General features: G+C 38.4%; 1 protein-coding gene across 4 annotated transcripts in view; it reads right to left on the bottom strand.

Annotated features, from left to right (window-relative positions):
• Positions 1-5,880: 5,880 nt before the first annotated feature.
• TTC39B (tetratricopeptide repeat domain 39B) overlaps positions 5,881-27,330 on the bottom strand; it is a 131,598-nt gene continuing 110,148 nt past the window's right edge. For 3 of the 4 annotated variants that reach the window (XM_038769402.1, XM_038769405.1, XM_038769403.1), the window contains 5 exons: positions 26,710-26,830; positions 25,419-25,505; positions 20,242-20,359; positions 17,270-17,386; positions 5,881-13,912 (listed from right to left, as the gene is read on the bottom strand). In XM_038769402.1, coding sequence (XP_038625330.1) covers positions 13,816-13,912; positions 17,270-17,386; positions 20,242-20,359; positions 25,419-25,505; positions 26,710-26,830 — 540 coding nt within the window. In that variant the 3' untranslated portion in view covers positions 5,881-13,815. The remainder of the gene's footprint in view (positions 13,913-17,269; positions 17,387-20,241; positions 20,360-25,418; positions 25,506-26,709; positions 26,831-27,330) is intronic. The other variant, XM_038769404.1, reaches the window with a different exon arrangement.

The following is a 27,330-nucleotide window of genomic DNA, read 5'->3' on the forward strand; positions in this document are numbered from 1 at the left end:
GGTGTCGTAGAGGGAAGCCATTGTTCACTGTTGATTTACACTAGCAGAAGATACATTGGCAGCCTTCCACTCTTTTCTGCCTTCCCTGCAACAATGTTCCACACGCCCCCTTCCCTTCTACACCTTCCACCCCGGACTCTGGAAAGCACTGGGTACGATACAATTCCTAAAGTATGTTTGATTATATTATGGCCATCCCTGGGTGCCTATACCTAATCGTCCACCATCCCGTTGAAGGGGTTGATTTACAGCATGCACATAAGCCATGTCCTCCGATTGGTTCCTGCAGATTGATTGGAAGATCTGTCAATCATAGTAGGACATGGAGACCAAAAGAGACAAGGAGAATATTTCTGGAAAATCTAAATTAATATCCTTCCCCATATCCAGCCCCACAGTCATCTCCTCCCAGACTCACAGTGCCACATCCTGGCTTGCAGTCTAAATAGGAGGGAGAACAGGTATTGAATCCCCATTTTTCAGATGAGAGAATTGAGGCACAGGGAAGTTAAGTGACTTACCCAAGGTCACACTGCAGGTAAGTGGCAGAGCCAGGATTAGAACCCAGGTACTAACGCCTAGGCCCGTGCTCTTTCCACTTGGCCATGCTGCTTCTCTGTTTAGCTCCTCTAAGCTCTGAACTTAGAATAACAATTGTAATAGATAATAATAGATAACTCGGTTATCTCAGCTATTTTAATACATTCTGGTCACAAAAAAAAACAAGGAAGTTGGCTCCAGCAATGTCTTTTTAAGGGATATGACCTTCTCAGTCAGTGGCATTGGTTTTCCCAGTCTGAACCCATTCATACAGGTCTCAGAACATACCTATTCAGAAGCAGCATGGTTTAGTGGAAAGAACACAGGATTGGGAGTCAGAGGTCATGGGTTCTAATCCTGGCTCTGCCACTCATCAGCTGTGTGACTTTGGGCAAGTCACTTAACTTCTGTGTGTCTCAGTTACCTCATCTGTAAAGTGGGGATGAAGACTGTGAGCCCCACATGAGACAACCTGATTACCTTGTATCTATACCAGCGCTTAGTGCTTGACACATAGTAATCGCTTAACAAATAACAACATTATTATTATTATTATACCAGAAAGCCAGTTTTTCAGAGCCCAATGACAATTCACTCATTTACTATGATTGTTCCTGTTAGATGGTAAGATTCCTGAGGCAGGGGTCATGTCTGCTTACCCTTTTATTCTCCCTTAGTAAGCACTTAGTAAGTGGTCTGCATACCATATGTGCTCAATTCCAAAACACTCTGAAGTTGAGGACGAGCTTGGGAGAATTCCACATTTAGCCAGGTAAAGCTAACTTCTTGAGGTGAATAACATTTCAATCTCTACTTCAGTGAATTTTCCTGAGAAAGAGCTCTGTCCCTTCCTAGCTCTGCCATGTCTGTTCCCGCAGGTTTCCAGGACCCGCTCCCATTCCCTGGGCTGAATTCTTAGCACCTCAGTCCCCTTATGACTATTCTAAGGTCTTTCTGTGGTCTTTTTTTGTGACTCCAGAGCTATGGACCTTACTGCTGCTGCTTCCATCATACCACCTACCCCTCACGCCCAGTGATCCCCACAGAGCTATGGGATCAGGGTGGGCTATAGGAAGAGCAAAGAGTGTCAGAGTTGGTGGGGGTTCTTCATCACTATCTCCTCCTCAACCACCTTCTCCTCTCTCACCAACTTACCCCCAGCCTCAGCCCCTAAACCGTACAGTCATGGGAAGGGCTGGGTCAATGACAATGGTGGCAGCAGTTCTAAGTGTTGGTGGCAGCATCCTCCTTTAATGCCTATATCACAAGAATAAATCTTGCTTTACATTAGATTAAATGACCATCTGGATTATGTCTTTGTTAAAGAGGAGACTGTTCTGGATGATAGGAAGGCAGAGAGGCCGAGGGGAAAAAGTACAGGACAGGGAGTCAGGTATCTGGGTAAAATCCCGGCACCACCACTGGCCTATATGACCTTGGGCTTAACTGCCCTGTGCCTCAGTTTCCTTATCTGTAAAGTGGGGATAAAATACCTGCTCTCCCTCCCCCTTAGACTGTAAGCTATGTGGGGCAGAGACTGTGAGTAATCTGATCTTGGTCCTCTATCTAACACAATGATTGCCATTACTTAATAGTACTTGACAGTACTTAATAACATTACGGAAAATGCCAAGCCCCGCACCAGATACTTGATTTAACAGCTAGAGGAAAACAGAAATCAAGTCAGGTTTTTCATGATGTCAGATATGACTATCATGACCATTCTGCCATATACTTTCTGACCCCAGAACAGTTTTAAATATCAACACTGACATCTCAGTAAATATTTAACTTTAGTCGAGTAAGCGTAATCACCCAAATACAAATATTATAGATCAATCAAACATATTAGGGCTAAAGAAAAGATTGGCACAGACAAGACACAGCTTTTGTTTTTTTTAACAGTGTGAAAAAATATAGCCTAGATTACAGAGTCAAATTTACTTACACGGATTGGAACTTCCCCAATGACAAATAATAGATGCCACTACTTATCCATTATAGTGAGCTGTCACATGATTATCTGCCCCATAAGTTACTTCAACTCTGTCACCATTTTACGATTTTCAGCTTCCTACTCAGGAATAATATTAATGCAAAGCTTTGTTTGCTTTTTGCCTCCCTAGTAGGTTTTTCTGGGTTGTCCAAAAGGGCTCCTGCATTAATGTGAAAGACTTATATTGACAACGCCTCAGGATTGGTAATCTGAAGGATTTGTGGGTAGAAACCTGTTCAATGTGACTAGACCCTTTAACATTCTCGAGAACTAATTTATCAGCAGCCTTCTGCACTGCTGAAGCTTTGGAATGTCTCAGTTCCAGCCTCCCCAAATGTGATCCATTTTCAGAAAGCCTATCCAGTTTTGATCTTTGAAGCTTTTCAGTATTTGACATTACAACCAACTACCTAACTGGATAATGCCCCTCTGGGAAGCTGCCAATACTCTGATTTATATGTCTGTTGTCATTGGGGTGGCTGTCCAAGCCTCAGTACAGCTGGTCTGCATTCACAACTTTTTCAGTGGACTTCTGAAAATAGAAAGAAAAATGCAACGGCTAGCAGTTGCTTTAATCATTCTGTTATTTGTATAGGTGGACGGATAAGACAAAAGCAGTAAAGTTTTGAGTGTGATTTCTTCGGCCATTATCATTCATTCATTCATTCAGTTGTATTTTTTGAGCGCTTACTGTGTGCAGAGCACTGTACTAAGCGCTTGGGAAGTACAAGTTGGCAACATACAGAGATGGTCCCTACCCAACAGTAGGCTCACAGTTGTATGCAGGTTATCCTTTCATAAAAGGAGAAACTGCTTGCAACCATTTTGAATGGATGCATTCATTTTCCTGAGACCCGTACAGTTGGCAACTTACATTCAGAACTGGTCTGACATCCTCAGGAAGACCATTTGGATTGAAGTCAAATTGGAGAAATAGGTTCTTTTTTCACTGCATGGACTTTTTCCGTCCCCCTCACTCATGCTGGCTAGGAGCTCCTTTTCTCCCTCACTCCCTGAATCTGACAGATGATAGCCCTTGTCATATTTAAAGGCTTTCTGAAATTCCACCTCTGCCCATCAGCTTCATGTATATCAATTGTCAGCATTTATGCATATATGGCTTTTCGATTTCACATTAAATTACTTCTTTTAATTACTCTGTAACTATTTTTGAATCTGTCTTCCCCGTCAGACCGAAGAGTCACGTAGACAGGGAATAGGTCAATTGCTTGTTTTGTACTTCTCAAGAGCATAGTACAGTGCATTTTACCTGGTGGAAGCTCAATAAATGCTATCACTATTACAACTATTACACAAATTGACAAATAATCAAGCAGTAGAGATCCTCTAGACACCGAGATATCAGAATGTTCACAAATTGTACACTTCAGATTTTCCCTTTTTTATTAATAAGGACTTTATCGATATTCTACTACCTGAAGTTTTTTCCTTAATCTAAATTCTTAACCTCTACATAATCCTTCAAATTGTACACTTCAGAGTTTCCCTTTTTTATTAATAAGGACTTTATCGATATTCTACTACCTGAAGTTTTTTCCTTAATCTAAATTCTTAACCTCTACACAATCCTTCAAGTTGGGCTTTATGCTATCAATTCATACTTTTTAACTAAAAAAAAAAAGAGAAAATGCTCTACATCCCACTCTGCACTCACTAGAAAGAGAAATACAAAAAAAGGTCCAAAGTTATGGTTTCAATAAATTTTATTACTTTTAGATGTAAAATAAATCCTCTAAACTGACAATGGCCATTTTAAACTTAAAACATTAGGTTATTAAACTGATACCATATTAAAGGGAAAGGCATAATAATGGGAAAATTCAATTGCTTCTAGTGACTAGATTGCTTCAGTGTGTGAATTACATATCAACTCTTCCAAAATTGTTTCCTCTTATTTTCTGTAGATTATTTTGTTAGAAACAAGCCATAGGGGCTATCACAAATGCAATAATTACAGAGCCAAATGAAAATAGAGGGTTTTTTTGTTTTACTGCCATTTTATGGTATTTTTGGCATGCTATAATGTTGACATAACTGTTTTCATGGAAAACAAAATTTGTGATAATTCACTCGATTCTATTTCAGAGAAAATCCGAGGCTTTGTAAAAGGGACTAAAAATGCACGTAAGTCTGTCCACACACAGCTGTTTCTTAATGCTTAATGAAAAAAAGTTGACAATTTGGGATTTTATTTTGCTTTTTTCTTTTGAAAATCCCATTTGACAATATCCTCTATTAGACTTTTAGCGTTTATATCAGATCACAAAGGCTCTACTAGTTTTATCTGAGCTCATGATTTTTTTAAGTTTGCATTTTGTAGAGTTTTGTATAATCTGCTAGATTCAGATGGAGATCGAATAGATCCGATCCTTCCTCAGGAGTAGAAAGAACCTGAATAATATTCCTTATTAAATATTACCCAACCTATGCATTATTGGGAATAAATGTGATCTGATGGCAAACGGAATGAGTCAGAAGTTAGGATCCCCTTCATTCTTCTCTTGCACCTGGGAACATCACTTTGGGAACACCTTTGGGAACATCACTCATGCTCCCAAAACATGCAGTAGGTTCCAGAGTTTGGGGATTTAAGGTTTAGAGTGCTGTAGGGGCAAAAGCTGATCTAAAACCAAAACTTGACCTACTTTGTGCTTCGGTGAAAAACAGAATGCATTATCACGATATTCACAGCAAATGCCACATAGTTTCTCACGTGAGCCTGTTGTTCTACATTATGAGCCCGTTGTTGGGCAGGGACCGTCTCTTTATGTTGCCGATTTCTACTTCCCAAGTGCTTAGTACAGTGTTCTGCACGCAGTAAGTGCTCAATAAATATGATTGAATGAATGAATGTGAGGAAATTGTTTCCTTCTTCAGAACAAAACCTTTGAAACGTGTATTTTAATACACAAGACAACAGGTGAGATAAAAATCCTACCTAGAAGAAAGTGGAAGATTCTTCTAATGAAACAAGTCCGAGAATGCAAAGCCCTGCTCTTCTGTCAGTCTGGGAAAACCAAATCATAATCTTATATTATAAATTACTTCTGACAAACAAATGTTTGTCTCCCCTCTTTAGACTGCAAGCTCGTTGTGGGCAGGGAACATATGTCAACTCTGTTGCATTGTACTCTCCCAAATGCTTAGTACAGTGCTCTGCACATAGTAAACACTCAAATACTACTGATGATATTGTAATTCCATCCAAACCAGCTGTAAAGCAAACTACAAAATTATTGGGCGTGTGCAAGTCTAGAAAGCCACAAGCAATTGGCAACTTTGCCTAGAAAAACAAATAGCAATATGTGCAATAAGGAAACCAATTTTTATCTTTTTGGATGAGATGGTTTATTACATAATTTTAAAAACCCCCCACAATTTACAATGATGGCATCCATTTTGCATATAGCTCCATTCCAAAAAAATCAAGCTACAGGAGACCTGACTCAGTCTTAAATGCCAAGGATGACACAAGTTTATGCTTATGGTACAGAAGATTAAACATAGTGCCTTAAAAAGAATAGAGAATAGCGCTACCAAAATTTACAGAATGTTTTCACATATACAATCAATTTTTCCATTTCATTTTTTTCTTGGATCCGCACCCATTTGATTTGCAATGAATATGATTAAACATCCTCATTCATTTCTGGTGTCCAAAGAACGCAAAACCATCAATTTCTCGATCCATTTGTTCTACTACAGAATTGCAAATTTTTGTATGTGGTTAGAATGGTGGAGAAGGGGAAGAGAGTGGGATAAGTTGATCGTTTCAACCACACCAATCATGTAACATAATGATTCTGTGTGCTCTTGATTCCTGAATAAAAAGTCCTAACCACTATGGTAGCATGTTACATAATCTTTATTCTGGACATATTATTTCCTCCCTGCCCCTCGGTTAAATTTATACTTCAATACATTTAGAGAATAAGATGTATCAAATGATATGGAAAAGGAAATAAACCACTTTGCTCCCTTGGGCAAACAGTATTCACCAGTGAATAAAAATACCATGTTATGAGATTACCGACTCTCAAAATACATCTAGAGTAGTCGAGTTAAATGTGAATTTTGAAATAGAGATCAGTCCACGAAACAGAAAACAACAGGTTGATGACAATTATTTCCCAGGTTAGAAAAGACAGAAATAAACAATAAAAATAGCCTTACTCTGAAAATGAATAATAGTAATCATATCTTTCATTTGTCAACCGTGCATTTAGCACTTTTATGGGGCCAAGCTACTTTCATCCAGAAAATAACCAAGTGCTTTATAAGCATTAACTAATCAGGCTTAAAACACCAACATCGAAATGAGTTACTTGGTATTCATTAAGGTGCTGGGATACCATCTGTCAGTGTAGGGGGAAAAAAAAAGAGTTGATAAAAACAATAAGAGAGTCTCACTCAAATCATCAGGTAAATTCAACACAAAGTAGTGGAAAATGAAGCAATTTGCACATACTGATGATTTCATTCATATGAAGACTAGTTCTTGCAACTTGTATTTTTACCGAGTACTATAGGTATGGCTCCCTTAAAGATTCTATATCACAGAAATTGCACAAGATTGAAAGAGATAGGCCATAACCGCTATGGATACTTCAAGAGCTAAAGACTCCAATTTGTGTATCAGACAATTAAAAGTAAAGTAATGAAATTTTTAACATTAATAAAAGTACCTATTATTGAGTTGTCATAAGATTCTGCTTCAAAAATTCTACATACATATCCATATCTTCTTTCTTACAACTCAGAACATCTCAGACATTCGATTCTGGGGGCTGTATTGCCTGTTTATTAAAATAGCGCATCAAATGCTCAGGAAACAGGCTGTTGTAAACTGCAGTGGGAAACTCAAGCATAAATCTTTGGCCCATGCCATTTAGTGGCATGGCTATAGGCAAGGCAGAGGACACGCACTCCTAGCACTTCTGCTAGAGGATGAGAGGCAGCTACCATGATGGCTTAGGGACTGTTCCCCCATGATCTCTGAGGGGCATACATTTCCAACAGCCAAGGAGGCCACTGGCTCCTGGGGTATGAGTGACACCTAGACTTGGAACCAAGCCCAGATCTAGAATTGCATATTAGAACAGCAGTTTCTGGGAGCTAAGTTGTCACTCCTACGGAGCAGGAAGGTCCCAGAGACCCTCGGTGGTCCTCACAGGACTTCAAGTGGGTCTGAAAGTGTTCTCACGATTTCCAGCCAGTCCTTAGCACTGCTTCTAGAACGGGATTGCTGCCGTCTGTTTCTGCTCTAAAAATGGCGGGCTCAGAGAATGACTTCTTCCCAAACAAGAGGGAGTCTTCAGGAGTAGAGGGGACACTCTACAACTTCTGGAAGTGGTCCAGAGAGACTGGAAAGTTGGAGGATCCTTTTCATTCACTTTGCTTTAAGGCCAAGTCTACCTAGCCAGTCTGGATGATTAAACTCAAAAAACCTGCTCAACCCTCTTGTTCTGTCATTTAGCCCTAACCTGGCCTTACTTCTTGCTGTTCTAGCACAATGTTTAGATGAGTAGCTGGGGCTTTTGTGACTAGTAGACTAAAGGAGTTTAAGATTACTTCTTTAGCTACGATGTTCTTCTGCAGCTCTTACAGCACTTGGTGTCCTTGTCTTTTTATGGTTTTTCTATTTCTACTGTTTCATTTCTCCATCTTTGTCCATCACCAGCTGTGTGACCCTGGGCAAATCACAACTTATCTGTGCCTCAGTTACCTCATCTGTACAATGGGGATGAAGACTGTGAGCCCCACATGGGACAACCTAATTACCTTGTATCTCCTTCAGCGCTTAGAACAGTGCTTGGCTCATAGTAAGTGCTTAACAAATACCCCAAAAAAAAAAACCCTCATCCCTCTTATTCTTAGATTGTGAACTCCTTTGGGTCCAGGGATATGCTCTAATTCTCATTCATGTATTTTCTCCCAGTGCTTACTACAGTGCTTTACATACAGTGGGTGCCCAAATACTACTGAATGAGCAATGAAGAGTTAATAAGTATAAAAACTAATCTTCCACAATCAGAAATTCTTTTGTGTCCTTTTTGTGACATCCTCAATGCAGCTTTCTACAATAACCGACTTACAACAGTACAAAGGGTGGGATTGCAAAAGCAAAGTCACTAAGCAAATGCCATGTGAATTATACCTGAGTGGGCAAAAAACAGTTTGGACAAGTAATAAAAGGTTAAGAACAGAGCTGGAATTTCTTTGAAAGCTGTTTCATTCGTGCATGCTGATGTGTTTCAGTTAAACTGGCGCTTAGAGGGAAAATTCCCAACCTACTCTCTATGGATAATATTATCCTCTCCAAAACTGATGCTAGATATACTAAAAAAAAAAAAATCACACAACATTTTAAATTATCTACCTATGCTATTCTCTATTTGGTTCACTAATGATTAAAAATAACAATTCAGGATTAAACCAAAAGATTCAACATTGAAATAATGGTGAGAATACAGTGCTTTTAAAAATGTCAACGGAGAAGGGTATTTAATAAATTCTACACAACTATTTTATCCTAAGAAGTTGTTTCAATCTGGTGTGCTATCAAATGTTGAAGTTCACTTTCTTTGCAATATTAGTAGTATATGCTGAAGGGAATTTAAATTTTCTTCAATTTTCATCTCTAGAGTCACCACTAGAAAGCTTGGAAAATGCGCTTAAAAGTAGTTATCTAAATAGTTATCCTAAAAGCTGTGAATATCCAGGTGCTTAATAAAAATCTCATCTATAAACTTTATACCTTAACCTGGATACAGAACGTTTTATTATTGTGGAACAATATTCCCATTTTTGTGTCATGCCCAGCTTGAACAACAGAGACCTTTGTATACTATATCTTGACTTTAGAGTGCTCTCAATGCTGCCAACCTCAAAACAACTGACCATTACAATTTAGAAGAATGACTAGTACTGTGATGGTATCAGGTGTAATGGCCCAAGATGCTGGTGTGGCCACTGTAAAACTTTATGCCATTTAATAATAATATTTTGTGAACACAGCTCTGCCATAATGCATGTTTTCACTATACATTTTGGTTAAAATGGTGTTAGGGAATTAGCATACATCCAACAATACATGCATTATTAGGGAATTAGAGTTCCACAAATGTCACGAACTGTCTGTGTATGTGTACATTAATGACATTGAAATGGTACTACAGAATGAATTTTCCTTAACGTGATTTTGCAAGGACACTACTCCCATGTTATAGGAGAACTGGGTACAGAAAGTTTGATCTATTTCATTTTCCCAATAGGTAAGAACTCACCATAAGAGAAATTTATCAGCACATTAAAAAACAAAAATAATGCAAACCAAAACAAGTAAAAATAAAAAAGCATAAAGGTGCATCACCTTAAATATGAATTTATAACAGCCAGATCAATGACCTTAGTGGGTTGAGAAGTGGGTGGGCATAAACTGGGGAATGAGTGGCAAGTACTTTTGCTAGGCAGGAATGTTACGCAGCACAAATTCACAAGATTCTTCTTAGATTTAATTTTGCACGTATGTCAAAAAAAGATCTGGGGGAGATGAGGGAATACAGTAAATGGAGCTAAATGAGTCAGTAACAGATTTAAAAAAGCAGAAAGCAATACTATGGTTTGTTATGTAAAAAAAACTAAGGCAAATCCTCTCACTCTGCATTTTTATTATAGAGTACTGTTATTTAGTTGTGATCCTACATCTGAAGATACAGAAAACTTGCAGAGGATCCAAATTTGAGCAAAACATAATTGCTAAAAATTTGGCAAACAGTCACTAACAGGAAAGACTGCAGGAATAGGGTTTACCTAGCCAAGAGAACGTTGAGGGGGGGGGATTTGTAAAAAAAAAATAATAATTCTGAACGAATATTGGCATAGTGACATCTGCTCCCTTTCCCTATGAAGGATACTACAAAAGCAATGGGTTTTAAATTGCAGCAGGGGGAACTTAGGGTCGGCTAAGATTTGTGAGACTCTGAAGCAATGAGATTGAAGAGGAAATAAAAAGGATAAATAGCTACCTGATGAGGGTGGTTGCAATCAGGTCCAGCCCAAGAGCAGAAGGATGGTTTTAATGAGCATCTGAGGACCTGACTTCTTTTAACACACATGGAACTAGACACTCTGAGACATCAAACTGTTGCTTTAGAATTGTGTTTTGACTAGCCCATTTGGATTTAACCTTTATAATTTTCATACCTACATGCAGAGAGGGACGTATACTGTAGTCAACGGACCTGACAGTGTAGCATCATAAATAATAATAATAATGGCATTTAAGTGCTTACTATGTGCAAAGCACCGTTCTAAGCGCCGGGGAAGATACAAGGTGATCAGGTTGTACCACGTATAAGCAACCAAGTATATTTCTGCGTGGCATAATATGGTCACCCCTAGAATGCGGCTTCTGAAATGGAGAATTTTTAAGGGCAGGATGATTCCTTTGCTTACCTTCTCTGTGATTCGACAGCTGCCATCAACATCAGAGGGAGCTTTGGGGATCCGGGAGGTACAAACAGGAGAAATTAGCCCTTTGAGAGTGCTGGATGTAATCCTCGTTTCATTGCCCATTAAAATATCGAGCCCAATTCTACTGTTAGTTGGAGAGTTCAGACTGTTTTATGCTTGCCTAGGGATGGCTAAATTGTCTTTGGGGTTGGGGGAGCTGGGGCTGTGCTGGGGGAAAGGGGTGGAAATCAGGGATAAGTCATCATCCCCTACCCTGTACATGGAAGCATGGAACATGGATGCTTTATATGTAGTGAGGCATATTTTGACCCATGCACAGCTTGGGATATGATCATAGCAGGTACATGCATCTGTGGACTCTGCCTTCAGCACAGCAGCCACCACGTAAGTTCCCTCCAACACCACCTCACAATGCCTGAAAGACGCACACCACGTAGCAGAGCCTCAGCAGCACAAACAGCTGTATCCCAGTAACTGACTGATCCTAAAGGCATATTTGGAGGGAGGCTACATTCTCTTCTATTGCTTTTAATAGTGCATCAGAACAGTTAACTGTATTTATTGAGTGCTGACTGTGTGCAGAGCACTGTACTAAGCACTTGGGAGAGTACACTATAACAATAAACAGACACATTCCCTGCCCACAACGAGCTTACCCCAAGCGTTCCAGAGAGGAGACCAGGACTCAATAATAATGCTCAAAGAGATTAAAAAAAAAAAAACAACCCATACACAGAGGACTTTAGCTACCAAATGTCACTGTTAGATAGAAGGGGGAAGGAATCATTCTCCTTATTCCACGGATGGGAAATTCAACACGCAATTTCCACTCCCTTGTTCACAGAACGCACAGAATAGCTCATCTGCCCTTAAAAATCATACGATATCATCCAGTATTGTGATTGACACCAAAAGGAGTCATTGTACACCATAAAAGGTCTCAGACATACTCAGATTCACACCACATACGCTCTATAAATATAGTTGCCTGAGTTTTCTACATAGTATTCATTTATTGCCCAACTCTGTTCTCATTTTAAAAACACAGCATCACTGATATATCTTGAGTTGGAGAGCTATTCTGAAAATAGAATAGCAGGCAATATAGGAAGAAAACGTGTCAGTGCTTTTTAATTATTAAATGTCTATATTGCTCAGCCACAAAACAATTAAAAATAGGAAGTAAATTTGAAGAACCAAGGTCATTCATGATCTTATTTTTAAAATCAGCAATAATCTTTTTGATGTTGAAAAGAAAATGTTTTCCAAGGAAAATCACAGCACATTATTGTGGAAAGTCTAATCACTCAATGTAAAGAATGATCATTTACTGACCTTGCAACTTGTCAAAACAAATACAAATATTTCTATTAAACTAAAGCCTGTTCTACAAAAGCTTTTTTTGAAAAAGAATTACAAAGAAAAAAATTAATTTTAAAAAGCCACTAAGGAAAAATAGCTAAAAATATAAACCTCAAAATGCTCTTTTTTGAGGTACTAATTATTGAAGCTGATTACTGAATAATCCTTTCGGAATCACAGATTATTCTATTTCCCATTTCTTTGCTCTCAAATTAGCTAAAATACTATTCTTAACCATTACTAAAACATACTAAAGACTATGGTCAGATTGTTAGAGATACCAAAGAAGTGGTGCCCCAATAAAACATGGGTTCATGATCTGATAATAGTTTGTGATTTCCAGATCAGTCACTGAGGGTCTAAAAATTCAGCAAGCTAAGTAGCTTTCAAATAATGTTTCAACAAAATCCAAGTGTATACCAATTTGTTTCTAAATGAAAGAGAAGAGTTAACTATTGCTCTCCAATTATTACAAATGCAAGGATATATTACATTTCCTTTATAAGGGAATATTAATTTTGCTTTGCTTCCTCAAGAAAAAGCAATCACAGCTTGAATTCAATCAGAACCTTCTGGCTACTATAGGCTTTGGTCTTCTAGTTTAAGACTTCTCTCCTCACTTCTTGAAACACAAAAGTAGTTGGGCGCCAATTAGCATTAATGATTTAAACTGAAACAGAGAAGTCTTGAACCAAGTCGAATGCTCACCAGAAACCATAACACAATATTACAGTTTGATTTCACCTTATCAAGATAAGGAATCTCCTTAATTCTAATATCTTGTCACAGAAAAAAAATCTATAATTGACCTGTCTTTCTGCCAGTCTTGACAAAGTTGCTGAGGATTATCATTTAATATTTTGAATTTTGGAATAAAGTATTATTTCTTTAAAAAGGCAAACATTTAATTGACAAACTGTCCTACAAATTACTCTCCAACCATAGTCTATGTTAATAAATTTAAGTCCCAGGCCAAAGGTCTAAATAAGTGAACTTCAGAAAAACAAGCCTCTACTGAATGCTCTAGCTGTGAACCAGGATCAGAAAATCTAATTCTGTTACCTCGATGTTAATAGCCACATTAAAAAAATAAATAATCTAAATTAGACTTGACTGCATCTGCAGTCTTGTAATATCCTTCCATTCGAGCCAAACATTAAATTAAATTTCCTTTCACGAGATGAAAATACAGTCACTTCCTCCATAGTATAGTATTGTACAGAAATATGACAAAATTCTACAGAAAAAACAAACTAGATGACCTACATCAAATTACACAGATAGAAAATATTAATACAATCATTTACCACTCCCGTCTCTCTCTAGGTTATTTACATGATCACTTATCTACTTTCAAACAAGGGTGGGTCTATAATAGACACGTACTCATTTAAGAAAAGAACAGATGCATTAAGCTTTAATCAAGGTGTAGAAGCAGGTGATCCTCTCAAGCTGTTGAGTGCGGCATGAATTCTGAAATGTAGTCTGGATTCCATGGAGTATTCTTTGTAGTTGTTTCTATAACAAAAATAATGTCCATTTAAAATAAGTGATCTGGCTCTCATGCTTTTTCCTTCTTTGTTCTCCAAATTTACTCTCAATCAATCAATCGTATTTATTGAGCGCTTTCTGTGTGCAGAGCACTGTACTAAGCGCTTGGGAAGTCCAAGTTGGCAACATATAGAGATGGTCCCTACCCAACAGTGGGCTCACAGTCTAGAAGATTGCATCTGCAGTCTCATCCAAGACATTACAAGAAAGAAATCCAACAACTAAGAAGTTGTTACCTAAGTACACCCATTCTTCAAAAACCATTATGTTTTTAGGAAAAAAAAGGGTGGAAAGTTTGCAAGCCCTTTAAATTTATGAATCTAGAAGAGGAGTAACTCTTTCAAAGCAGACTTTTGGGGAAGAACATAATACCAAGAGATAAAACTGAAAATCAGTACTAGCCACTCCAGGCAGGATATGCACCAGCACAGCAAAGTATACTGCTGTGCACATAAAATACTGCAGAAGGGATTATCAGTCTTTCTGGACACACCCACATATGTGGGAAAAAATCCCAGTCTTTAGTGGCACAGGGACTGTGTTGTGACCTGATTATCTTGCATCTACCCCAACACTCAGTACGGTGTTGGCGCCCAATAAGCACTTGAATACCACAATTATTGTTAACTTTGAAACCAAAAGACAGACAATTTCATCAACAGATTTACTACAAAATCTAGGAAGGAGAAAACACAACTATATCAAACAAATAAGACAAATAACACTCTTAAGAGAATGAGCTTAACCAATCAGAACTATGCTGTGCAGCTGAAATGGGGTGTGTGTGCCAATGGAACCAGGGATGAGAGACTATCTCCTTTCCAGGGGAGGCATCGATAAGTGTGATTCTGGAGGCATTTCTAGGCTTGTTCTGAATGGCAAGACTGTTAATACATTCAGCTGTTTATCAGTTTGGACGGTTAAGAAAGGACGGCACTACCCTCTGCTGGAGGCTTGGAAAGGGGAGGAGGGAGACCTGAGAAAGGACCAAATCTGTCTAGTATATACTGGGGATAGGGTTGCTTAGTTCCCTCAGATCACTAATAAATTTTAGCCACACATGCAGCTCTTGATCACCTCTGATAGTGGAAAGAGCCAAAAGCTCAATTCTCCCACATTTCCCGTGACAACTGTGATTTTGCATATGTAGCAGTAAAAATAATTGTGGTAGTTGTTGAGAGCTTGTGTGTGCCAAGCACTGTATTAAGGGCTGGGATAGATAGGAGGTAATCATATCCGACACAGTCCTTGTCTCACATGGGGCTCGCAGTCTAAGTAGGAGGGAGAACAGACAATTAATTTCTATTTTACAAATGAGGAAACAAGCAAAGAGAAGTGACTTGCCCGAGGTCACATGGCAGGCAAGTAAGCAGAACCGAGATTAAAACCCAAGTCCTCTGACTCCCAGGCTTGTGTTTTTTACCCTAAATCAAGCCACTTTTCTGTTCAATATCTATGTTCAATTGTCTGTACACCATTTTGAATATTCAGTTTTGAGTAATCCGGCTTTCCTTGACTGTGAGAAACACTGATCATTTCAAATAGGTTATGTTCAAACTTGCAACCCTTGCACTTGCAGCTCAATTTGCTTCTCCATCATAGTATCAGTAATTCATCAACATTACCTAGTTGATGAACAGCTCAATGTACACTGTTACCATTCATTTACTGGTACATGAAGTAGAACAGTTAGTTTCCCATGTAATGCTGGCGAACTACTGAGTGAGCGTTGGAGAAGTGCAGTGTGGTCCTCAGAGTGCTGACGATCTGAAAAAGACTTAGAATGCCTTGCTAGTTTCTTTTACACAAAAATTCTTCAATTCCACCTAGTGATCAAAGCAGATCAACCCTATACCCTCTTCATTCAATAAATACACAGTAAGCACCCAATAAGTAAATACTATTGATTGATCTTACCAGCCACAGTTTTACAAATGCTGGCTTTCAGAAACTAACCAGAGCAGTTGTCCAGTAAAACACAGACTGAGTCAAAGAATAATTTTACTGGAATTATACAGAGATTCTCAAACCTTTCTCATTGTGTTTAAGGTCAGACTACACCTTGACCAATTTTTATCCCTAAGACTTTCAATGCAGCTAGCAGAAGTAGGAGACATTAAAACAGTTGAAACATCTTAGTGAGGAAAAAATTAGACATGACCAATATACGGAAGTTCAACTAAGACTCAGAGAACAAGGTTGGGAGAAAAAAAAATCAAAGGCTGATGATGGGAAAAGGAGAAAAGATTTAAAATGGGCCAAGTATTCAAAGGGAGATAGACCAGAAGTTAAAAATAAGAGTTGGCAGTATAGAAGTAATAGCATGAATGAAAGCCTCCCACCACCTAGAGCTTGGCATAGGTTGAACTTTAGGCCTCAACTAGGTCCTACATGTTCTCCCAGAGATTTAGCTAGGAAGATCTGCATGTGGTAATGTATTTTTCTCTACCCTAGCTATACCTGAGATAAAAAGGAAGTGAGTGTGGGTTAATTTGCCCTTTAGCTTAATCTGTGGACGACAGACAAAACCTTCTTCCTCTGCTTTTCCCCCAAAGAGAGTACATCACAAGGCCTGCTTACCAGACTCTCAGCTTGGCCCTGACAGTTTTAAAGATCAGGAGCTGAAAATACGACTTTGCAAAACTGGAATTTTCGCTAGCATTTTCTGTTGAAATCGTTCCCATTTGTGTTATCAATCAAATCTCAATTTTAATCTTCTCTGTTCTATGAGTTTTGTTCAGCCATGACCACTGGTGCCTACCAAGAACATTCAATCAGGTTCTGGGTAGGGTTCCTAATTCCCTATCTTCCTCTAGTGGCCTTCAATACAAGATAGCTGGTGTGTGTGCTTGTTTATAGTTATTCAGCAGAGTAGCCCCAAAGTCCATCTGAGGAAAAAATTCTTTTTCAATAAGTAGAATGTTCTTCCTTCTTTTGGCTTGGTCTCTGGCCCAGGGCAATAAAGCCAAAATAAAGAAAGAACATTTAAGTCTCTAGGGAACAGAGACTCTGCTTGTCTGAATCTGCCAGGACTTGACTTGGTTCAACTTGGACTATCCTGACCCATTCCCAAAAGCTCATTAAATTGTGCAGGGTTTCACCGCCAACATGGCTCTACACCTCTCCCGACTACCCCAGTAAGAGCCAGGAGCTGCAGTGAAGCGTGCTTTCTTCCGTCTTGGTAATTCCTGCATAGGTGCCAGATGGAGACAGACACACCCTTGGCCCAAGTGCCTACCTTCAGCCGGCACCCGCCTCTGGACTGCCTTAATCGTTGCCACAAGATCACAAGAGCACGGCAAAGCTACAAAAAACCCCACTTACTTTGCACTTTCTATTAATCTTATGGCTTTGTCTCTGTCTCCTTGTTGCTTGTACAGAAGTCCCAATTCATAGAGTGTGAATGGCACCAGGTAGTGATCATACTTCAGTTGCTTCTCACTAGAAGAGCGTACAAAAAGAAGTTTAACTTTGGAACGTAAAGGGACACACATAACAATATTTTATCCATACCTTGCTAAGCAGGACATAAAGACAAGTTCATTTTCCCATCAAATCTATTTTTTTTTCATTTAAAAACTGCAGAGAAACCAGATAGGATGTTTCAGTGCCAAGGTACACATATTCCCAAGTGTAATGAAAGATAGCAAATATTTCATACATAACATTTTTTACTGTGATCTTTATTCTGGGCAGGGATGGCTAGTGTCCAAATCTCAAATATACTGTGGATTTTGGGAATCCTAACCCAGAAACCTGACAGCCTACTAACACAAACGGGAAGTAATGAGGTCAGAATTTATTTTCTATGTGCCTTCTGTTTAATAAACATCCTGTCAAATGAAATGAAGTTAAACTGCCTCAGCCCCACGCTTTGGAGGCAAGACAAACTGGATGGAAGCTAAAAAGACTTGGAATCAAATTATTAGAGAAGCAGTTAACTAGTGGTTAGAACACAGGCCTGGGAGAAGAACCTGGATTCTTATCCCAGCTCTGGCACATTTCTGCTGTGTGACCTTGGGCAAGTCACTTCACTGTGCCTCAGTTACCTCATCTGTACAATGGGGATTAAGACTGTGAACTCCACCAGGGATGGGGGCTGTGTTCAACCTGACAATCTTGTATCTACCCCAATGCTTAGTACAGTGCCTGGCACATAGTAAGCACTTAAATACTATTGAGAGAGACATTATGGAACTCTCTCAAGTCAGGAGAGGAAACTCCTCTCTAGAGAGAACTATCCAAAGTGTAGTGGGAAGGCCTGAAAATACTGACACCAGGAGCTTAATTTATCAAATCTGAAATCAGAAGCATCCTTTCATATTTTTATAAAGATAACTGTATAATGCTATTAGTGACAACTTTCCTCACCCTGATTTTCCCATCACTGTAGACAGCACCACAATGCTCCCATCCTCACAAGCCTGTAACTTTGGCATTATCCTCCACTCATCTCTCTCATTTAACCCACATAATAAATCTGTCACCAAATCCTGTTGCTTCTGCCTTCATGAAATTGCTAAAATCCACCCTTGCGTCTTCATCCAAAATGCTACCACATTGATCCAAGCACTTATCCTATCCTCCCTAGACTACTGCATCAGCCTCCATGCTGAACTCCCTGCCTCCTGTCTCTCCCAACTCCAGTCCATACTTCAACTCTGCTGCCCTGATCATTATTCTTTTTTTTTAAAAAAACAAAAAAGGAAAAAAAAAAGTTCAGTCCATGTTTCCCCACTCTTCAAGAAACTCCAGTAGCTGCCCATCTACCTCTGCAAACAAACTCCTTACCACTGGCTTTAAACCACTTAATCATCTTGCCCCCTCATATCTTAACTCACTGATTTCCTACTATAACCCAGCTCACACACTTTGCTCCTCCAACACCAATCTACTCACTGTACCTCGATCTCATCTATCTCATCACCAACCTCTCGCCCATGTCCTGCCTCTGGCCTGGATTGCCCTGCCCCTTCATATTCCAACCACAAACTCTCCTCTCCTTCAAAGCTTTATTAAAAATCACATCTCCAAGAGGCCTTCCCCAACTAAGTCCTCATTTCCCCTACTCACTTTCCCTTCTGCATTGCCCTTGCACTTGGAAGCAGCACGGCTTAGTGGAAATAGCACGAGCTTGGGAGTCAGAGGACCTGAGTTCTAATCCCAGCTTCTCCAACTGTCTGTTGTATGACCTTGGGCAAGCCACTAAACTTCTCTGTGCCTCAGTTACCTCATCTGTAAAATGGGAATTAAGACTGTGAGCCCCATGTGGGACAAACTGATTACCTTGTATCTACCCCAGCACTTAGAACAGTGCTTGGCATATAGTAAGTGCTTAACAAATACCATAATGATAATAATAATAATTTGCACCCTTTATTCACCCCTGTCAGCCCCTCAGCACTTATGTACATAATTGCAATTTACTTTAATGTCTGTCTCCCCCTCTAGACTGTGAGCTCCTTGTGGACAGGAATGTATCTACTAACTCTGTTATACTGTTCTCCCCCGAGCGCTTGGTACAGTGCTCTGCACCCAGTAAGTGCTCAATAAATCTGATTGATTGCATTCAAATATTAATGTGACAAATCACGGGTAGTCTCCCTGAAGGTTGTTAAAAAGCTTCAGGGACTGTGGCTTCTTGCTTCAGTGGATTAAGAAAAAGTAGAAAAGGGAAGAGCTGATCTGCTCAGCTATACAGAGTCCTTTGGGAGTGCTCATGTTTCCCGGTAGGGTAGCCCTGGAGCACTTTTACAGCTCCAAATCCTCAAGCATACACTGAAAGCATTGCCTAATTGATGAGCTGATGAGAACTGTCTCCAATTTTGAGAGAATCCAGCCTTCAAATTTTATTTGGGAAGCCTTCTCCATGTTTTCCTGAATTTGTAATATTAAAATGGCTCATAAGTGTTACTGTATATTCAAAGAACTATTTTAAAATAAGTGAGCCATGTAGCTATATGTTCTATTTCTTTAAAAGTGAAGAAAGCCCATGTGCTAAAAATTAACAAACAAGACTGGTACTTCAAGAACTAATACCATTCCTATGCATCGCAAATAGCTACAAAAGATATTTTGACTTATCTTTAAGCACCAAGTTTGATTACTTTTAAGTACAAGTTACAAGAGCCCACCAAATATATGTTCCAGGAAGCCACGAAAATATAAGATACTCATTTTGAACAATAGAAGTTCAATAGCAGCAGAAAGAAAGGGTCCTTTATAGCCCACACCAATTCTAAAGTTCTTCACAGTTTTTCCCCAAAACACACATATAGCCTTAGATGATCTTTTACCTTTGAATAACCTGATTGAAACATAGTTCAGCTTGCAAGAGTCGTCCTAAGTGCTTCAGGCAGAGACCTTTCAGTAACTGTACCAAACATTGGTCATCCATAGAGTATTCTGTAGGCTCTTAAAAAATAAGGAAAAAAATAAATAGAATGCAACAACAGTGGTATTATGGGCCATCTCTAATAGAAGCCTCAATAAGGAAAGCAGTAATCTCAATAATAAGAAAATTTACATTTTCCCCAAGACAAAGCACTATGTTTATATTGGTTCTGAATACAGTATGATGAAATTCAAGCTATTGAAGTTGTTGTGATCTTGCCTTACTGCTTTTATACATTCCCCAAGCAATTACAATTCGACACAGAAGGTGTTCAATAAATACTCTTGATACTGATACTTGTTTCATCAGCATTCTGAGTTATATTCATTGAAATATACTGCCAATGATTCTACAGGGTAAGAAACCAAGAGCATGATGAAGAATTTTTGTAAAATCTCTCAAAGGCAAAGCAGTAATAAGAGGGCTGTCCTGTCTTTTTCTTCTTGTTTTGGCTTATAACTGTTGGCTTCAGTAAAGGAAGGGATAAAACACACATATGGAGAGGCAGATGGCTGTGTACCTATTAAAAATTCAGGAAGCAAAATACCCTCTTCAGATCACCATGTTTACAACTCATTATCAATTCTCTCAGGTTACTTTTTTGTTTAATTAGTGAAATAAATTTTAACAAAACAGTTCTGCAAGATGGGAAAGACAAAAACACTTTAAAATTCACTCAACTTTTGATTTGCTTGTCTAACATTCATAAAGTAGTTTACCCTTTCTCCTCTCTTTTGAATAATTCTAATTTGTATCTTTATTCGCTTTACCATTCAACTTGGGAAAAGGCAATGTCTTTACAAGCAAATTTCCAGGATAATTAATCCCCAAATTTTTTCAGACCTGATTTGGCTATTTCTGACAGGGCGTTTTTTTTGTCCTGAAATACCATGAAAATACAGTGAAAATATAATAAGTATTATTATACTTACTATAATAATTAAATTATAATAATATTTATATAAAAGTATAAAACATAAGTAAGCCTGAGTTAGCTGTTTATATGGGAAGAAGCTGGTATTGGTATCAACTCCAAAGTTCTTGGCTTTTTTATTGGTGGTGTTGGAAATACAGTATTTTTGACCCAGAGTAGACTGTAAGCTCATTGGGCAGGTATCATGCTTAGTACAGTGCTCTGCACATAGTAAGCACTCAATAAATAAGATTGATGATGATGCCTACCAACTCTACTGCACTTTCCCAAGAACTTAGTGCAGTCCTCTGCACATAGTATGTGCTCAATAAGTACCACAGAGTGTCACATTTCTAAATCCCAGAAATGTTGGTATAAAATTTAAACTGGATGAGATTTAATGGTGATAGAGGAAGAAGGGTGAATACACATTCCTTCTTTTTTTCCCCAACCAGGATCTTTAATGTCGAGAAATAGGAGAAATCACCTTTTTGGCATAAGTTCATAAGACTGATCTTTTTGACACATAATATGTGTTCACCTTTTGAGGTTAATGAACTGTTCCAAGAGCACCAGAATTCCATTCAGTGCACCAGAAGAGGTGGGTTGCCACCTGGTACCCAGTGCGGATGAATTTACTTCACATGCGTGGAAAGTTGATCTCCTGCAAATAGTCTACTCATCTAGATTTTGATGAGTTTAGATGAAACATTGTACTTTAGATTTTTTTGGAAAAAGCATTCTATTACACCACCAATGCTCGATTCTTCACTAGGGCATGTGCTTGTGAAAACATCCATTGGAGAAATAATGCCATCTGAACCTAAAGAACAATCCAACTCCATATATTAACTTGCTTTTGGCCCAGTAGCCATGAAATTGTGCTCGGCATACAATCCATCAGATTCTCCCAGTCTCCCTTTCAATCCCCATGGTCTCACGTAACAATTTATTAAATAGAACTCTGGCTTGAATAAAGTGAGGCTTCTATAAATATTCAATATATCATCAGGGAGTAATCTGCACCCAGGGAGAATCCAGATGAATAAGAGTTCATAACATACTATTTAGTGATAAGGAAACTTGGGAGCGCTGAGGCATTGCTTTTCAGTAATGGTGCAACACTATATTCTTTCCATTATAAAGTGGGCCTTAATAATTGAGTAGTGTTCCAGGAATGTCACCAGAAAGCATGAATTTCCTTTTAATTTGGGAAAGATCAGTGTTATGACAGATGGCCTGCGAATCACCACATTTCTCTTTCACAAAGCCTTCGTAAAATGTTTTTATTTCCTCAGCCTGCTGCTAGTCTCATGATAAATTCTTAGCAACATGTTGGGTTATAATCTTGATGATTACAACGACTCATTATGTGAGTTCATAGTGATTGGTGAAATTTTATTTGGGTTGATGAGGGAAAATTCCCAACCTGAAGCTTGATTTTACTTTCATGGAACACACTGATGGCATTGATCAAGGGAGAAAAGCATTACTGTCCTCTGACGTCTTAGAAGTGATCACTTCACCTATTAACTGAACGTTTTTATGGTATTTGTTAGGCGCTTACTGGGTGTCATGCACTGTTATATGTGCTGGGGCACCTTCAAATTTATCAGGTTAGACACAGTCGCTATCCCACATGGGGTTCACAGTCTATGTAGGAGGGAGAAGGATTGAATCCCCATCATGGGCAGGGAATATGTCTGCTAATTCTGTTGCATTGTACTTTCCCCAGAACTTAGTAATAATAATGATAATAATGATGGTATTTGTTAAGTGCTTACTACATGCCAAGCACTGTTCTAAGCGCTAAATGTTTGTGTACAGTACTCTACACATAGTAAACACTCAATAAATGCCACTGATTGATTGAATTTCACTTTACAGTTGAGGAAACTGAGGCACAGAGAAGTTAAGTGACTTGCCCAAAGTCACACAGCAGATAAGTGGCAGGGTCACAATTAGAATCCAGGTTCTCGGATTCCCAGGCCCATGCTCTTTCCACTAGGCCATGCCACTTCTCATTTTGCCATTCCAAAATGTTTTTATTGCAAAAAATTCAAGGAGACCCACCACCAAGGTAGGGGAGATTTAAAGCCTAATTGACCCTTGTGATTTCAAAGGAACCCCAAGTCTTTGTTCCAGATTAGTTTTGGTAGCTTAGTGCTGGCTTCTCCCAGCTCCCAGCTAGAATGCTAACAGAGAACAAAACAACAACTACAACCTTTCATCTGCTATTTCAAAGTTACTCAGAATTCACACACACAAAGGTTTTCCTTTTTGGGGAATCACTGGAAAATGAGGAGTGGCAGAGGGAGCCAACCTGACTTAAGTGGTAGGCAAAATTAATAAAATACAATATAAAGTAAATCTTTCTCCCAAAAAAGCGGAAACTGACCAATGAGGAAAATCTAATCCTAAATGTTATTACCACCAGCTTAAACAAAATGGCTGCTAAAGAGTCTATTGATGATTTTAGAAATTCTTTCTGCTTCCTTACATTTCTCCCACATTAACCTGATGTTTGCCATTGTAATCCTGCCCATATGAACAATTTGCCTATAGCATCCAACTGTCTATTGTCAAAGGGGAAATAGAGAATACAAAACATTTTAGATTTAGAGTATTTTCCCTCAAAACAAGAAATGGTTGGTGACTTGGGCACTTTTTTGTCAGCATACAATCTGTTAATTGCTATTAAAAACTCTTGGTCTAGCTGTTCTACTTCACCTACTACTCAATATCGTTCACGAGGCAGATTACTGGAAGGAAGACCCTGTACGTTTAAAATAAGTAACAAATTACCCTTACAAAAAGTTTCCCTTTTCACAGACTTTAAGCTGAAATAGTATGCACAGTTTGTTAAGAAGGAAAGTAAAAGGATGAATTTACATTTGTGGGTGTACCAAAAAAAAATCAAGTTGTATTTTCTAGAACAAAAAAACCCCTAATCAATCCTTTTACTTCAAGATAGCTTTCCAGAAGTATCAGGAAAATTCAGTAATTTTTCCACCTTTGATTACCAAGGTATTGGGTCTTGCATATATGTTTAAACACTTTTTATATTAGGATTCCCTTGGAGACAAGGATATATAACCCTTATACAACTCTATGTTATGCAATTCAATCCCAAATGAGCATTAGTAAAATTACAAATTCAAAGAATTAGTAGTAATTGTGATATTTAAGTGGTTATTTTGTGCCAAGCACCGTATTAAGAGATGGGATAGATACAAGGTTATGAAATCAGATCCCAGTACCTGTGCCACATGGCATCATGGCCTACCAAAAAGAGCACAGGCTTGGTAGTCAGAGGACCTGGGTTCTAATTCTGGCTTTGCCACGTGTCTGCTGTGTGACCTTGGGCATGAAACTTTACTTCTATGTGCCTCAGTTCCCTCATCTGAAAAATGGGGATTCAAACCTGTTCTCCCTCCTACTTAGACTGTGAGCCCTATGTGGGACCTGATTATCTCTAACTACCCTAGTGCTTAGTACAGTGTTTGGCACATAGTAAGTGCTTAAATACCACAATTATTATGGAGCTCACAGTCTTAGGGAGGAGAACAAAGTATCTCATTCCCATTTTTACAGATGAAGAAACTACAGCATAGAGAATTTAAGTGACTTGCCTCCAGTTACATAGACGGCAACTGGCAGAGCCGGAATTAGAACCCAGATCTCCTGACTCCCTGCCTTGTGATCTTTTTACTAGGCCATACTGCTTCTCTATTCTAGAAATGCAGGAACATTTTCTTTTTAAGATGGACCTTCAAGTAATGACGGAAAAAAAATTCTACAAGCATGAAAATTTGTTTTGGAACTTGGTTATAATAATGGCAGTGTTTGTTAAGCACTTACTATGTGTCAAGCACTGCACTAAGCACTGGGTTACATACAAAAGACATTCAGGTTGGACACAGTCCTTGTCCCACATGTGTCTCACACAGTCCTCATCTTTTCCATATCCCTTAAAATTAGATGCATTTAGTTTCATTTTTCCACTTTGAAAAGATGACCTTCTTCCCTTTGGCACTCTTTTACTTCAGAAGTGCAAATTTATCATATATAAACAAAAATAGGAAGAGATATAGAATAGGTTGGGGATTTAGAATTTAAGTGAAGATAGAGAAAGTGTGAAACCTAAAGTATGTGCTTATACATACTTCCTGGTGCTTCTTTGCGAAATAGTACATTTCTCTCCTTCCACGTTTTGCTCTCGCATTCTGTTGCCAGCTCTTCTTCTTGCTTCCCTGTAGCCCAGAATTCAAAGGGATTGTTTTTATGTCCATAACTCAGGGTCTGAAAAAGGGTACTACAACTGTTTGGTTAATCTACCTAAGTTTCAGACCAGCTAGGATACTGGTCTGAAAATGGGACAGGGGAAAACGATAATTTTTTTTTTCCTGAGGTGGGTGGCATATTTTATAAGCAAAGGGAAATATGTACTCTAAAGCCTAATCAACAATTGTTTTTTAAAAAGGTCATAATGGAAAAAAGTTTCTTTCCGGTTGGAGAACAGATGTGCTTCAGCAAGCAAGCTAGCTTGCCTGATACATTCCATTTTGAAATCCAAATTGGGCAATTGTTCTGCATTTTCCATTAATCATTCACTCATTCAAAATAAAGTGGGACATTTTTCAAAAATGAAATCATAAACTCTTAACTAGCTCCTTTTAAATTGGGAAAAACGTGGGAGTGGATTAAAACAAAACAATGCATTCATAGTTATTTAGTCAAATTTCCATTCCTGGATTCCTAGTTGTATTGTTAAATAGGTAAATGTGTTGTAGTTTGTCCAGATTCTGTGAATTGGGGTTTTTAAAATAAGTCAGTCAGGCTATCACAATTCCCTAATTCTATTTGAAAATTCCTTTGTTTTTCCTGATCATTTGGGAGAATTAGGGGAGAAAGGGAGTAGGTATGTACCAAAGTGTTCCTAAGCAATATGGATTCCCCATATTTCACAACACTCAATATCTACAGTGGTATTTTTATATTTGGGGATTATGATAGAAATACTGATTAGCTTTGGCATTCTTTAAAATCCACAGTTAGTTCTTATGAGAATGGGCAGTAAAGTTATTATATGGAGCCAATCTGAATGTGGCACCTGGAATACCCCCCCCCCAAAAAAAACCAACAATATAATTAAAGTTTGATCAGCTTTCTCTTTGGGAAAAAATATTTACATTTTTTTTTTCAGAAAGATAATAGTTTTTAAAGGAAGATCTCAGTGAATTCCTTGGACACAGTCAGAGTAACTTGGAACTAGTCCAATTAGAGGCATTTTAAGAACAAACTTTCCTTATTGTGCTCTAAGGTATGAATTACAGCCATAATTACTTTCTGTTAGCAGACATCCACTGGGAAGAGTTTCACATGAACAACCTCCAGCAGGGTCTCAGAATGTTTTTCCTAAGTGGTGGTTTAAGGAGTGGATCACTACAAGTTTACCTTTCATACTTGTTTCATTGCGTAAAGCTAGTTCTTCTTTTTCAATGGTTATCAACAAACTTTCAGTAAGATCAGCTCTTTTGCCCACTATTGAGAAACCATTCCAGACATACATCATTTCCTAATAGGGAAGAAAATAAAGAGATTTAATTACTATTTTTAAAAATCAGGATAAATTAAATTTCTGCCATTGCTTTTAAAGATTTCAAAAAAATATACACCAGTTTACATAAAATGCTTCCAGGGAATGCAATAAAGAAGAACGTTAGGGAGATTTTATTGGGCATGCCTTCTTTTATATTTCCAAAATGCTGCTGCCCGATTCCGTAATCCAATATGGGAAAGCCTAGTTTATTAAAGACCATATGGCTGAATGACAGCACCTGAAAATATGAAGTAATGCTTTTTCATTGCAGGTTACATTTAATAGACCAACAGATGAGATTTTTTTGACCCAGCACAAATTAACTTTTCTGAAAATATTTTCCTAGTATTAATAATATATTTCAGATTCTAAAGGTCATAAACACCAGGAAGAATTATTTAACATAAAACAGCAATTCAGAATGAGCATGACAATGGGGAAAGAGTTCACTAACGTTCTAGAAAAGTCACCTTCGC

This window comes from Tachyglossus aculeatus, chromosome X4 (genome assembly GCF_015852505.1).
Source record: "Tachyglossus aculeatus isolate mTacAcu1 chromosome X4, mTacAcu1.pri, whole genome shotgun sequence".
NCBI classification, from domain to species: Eukaryota; Metazoa; Chordata; class Mammalia; order Monotremata; family Tachyglossidae; genus Tachyglossus; species Tachyglossus aculeatus.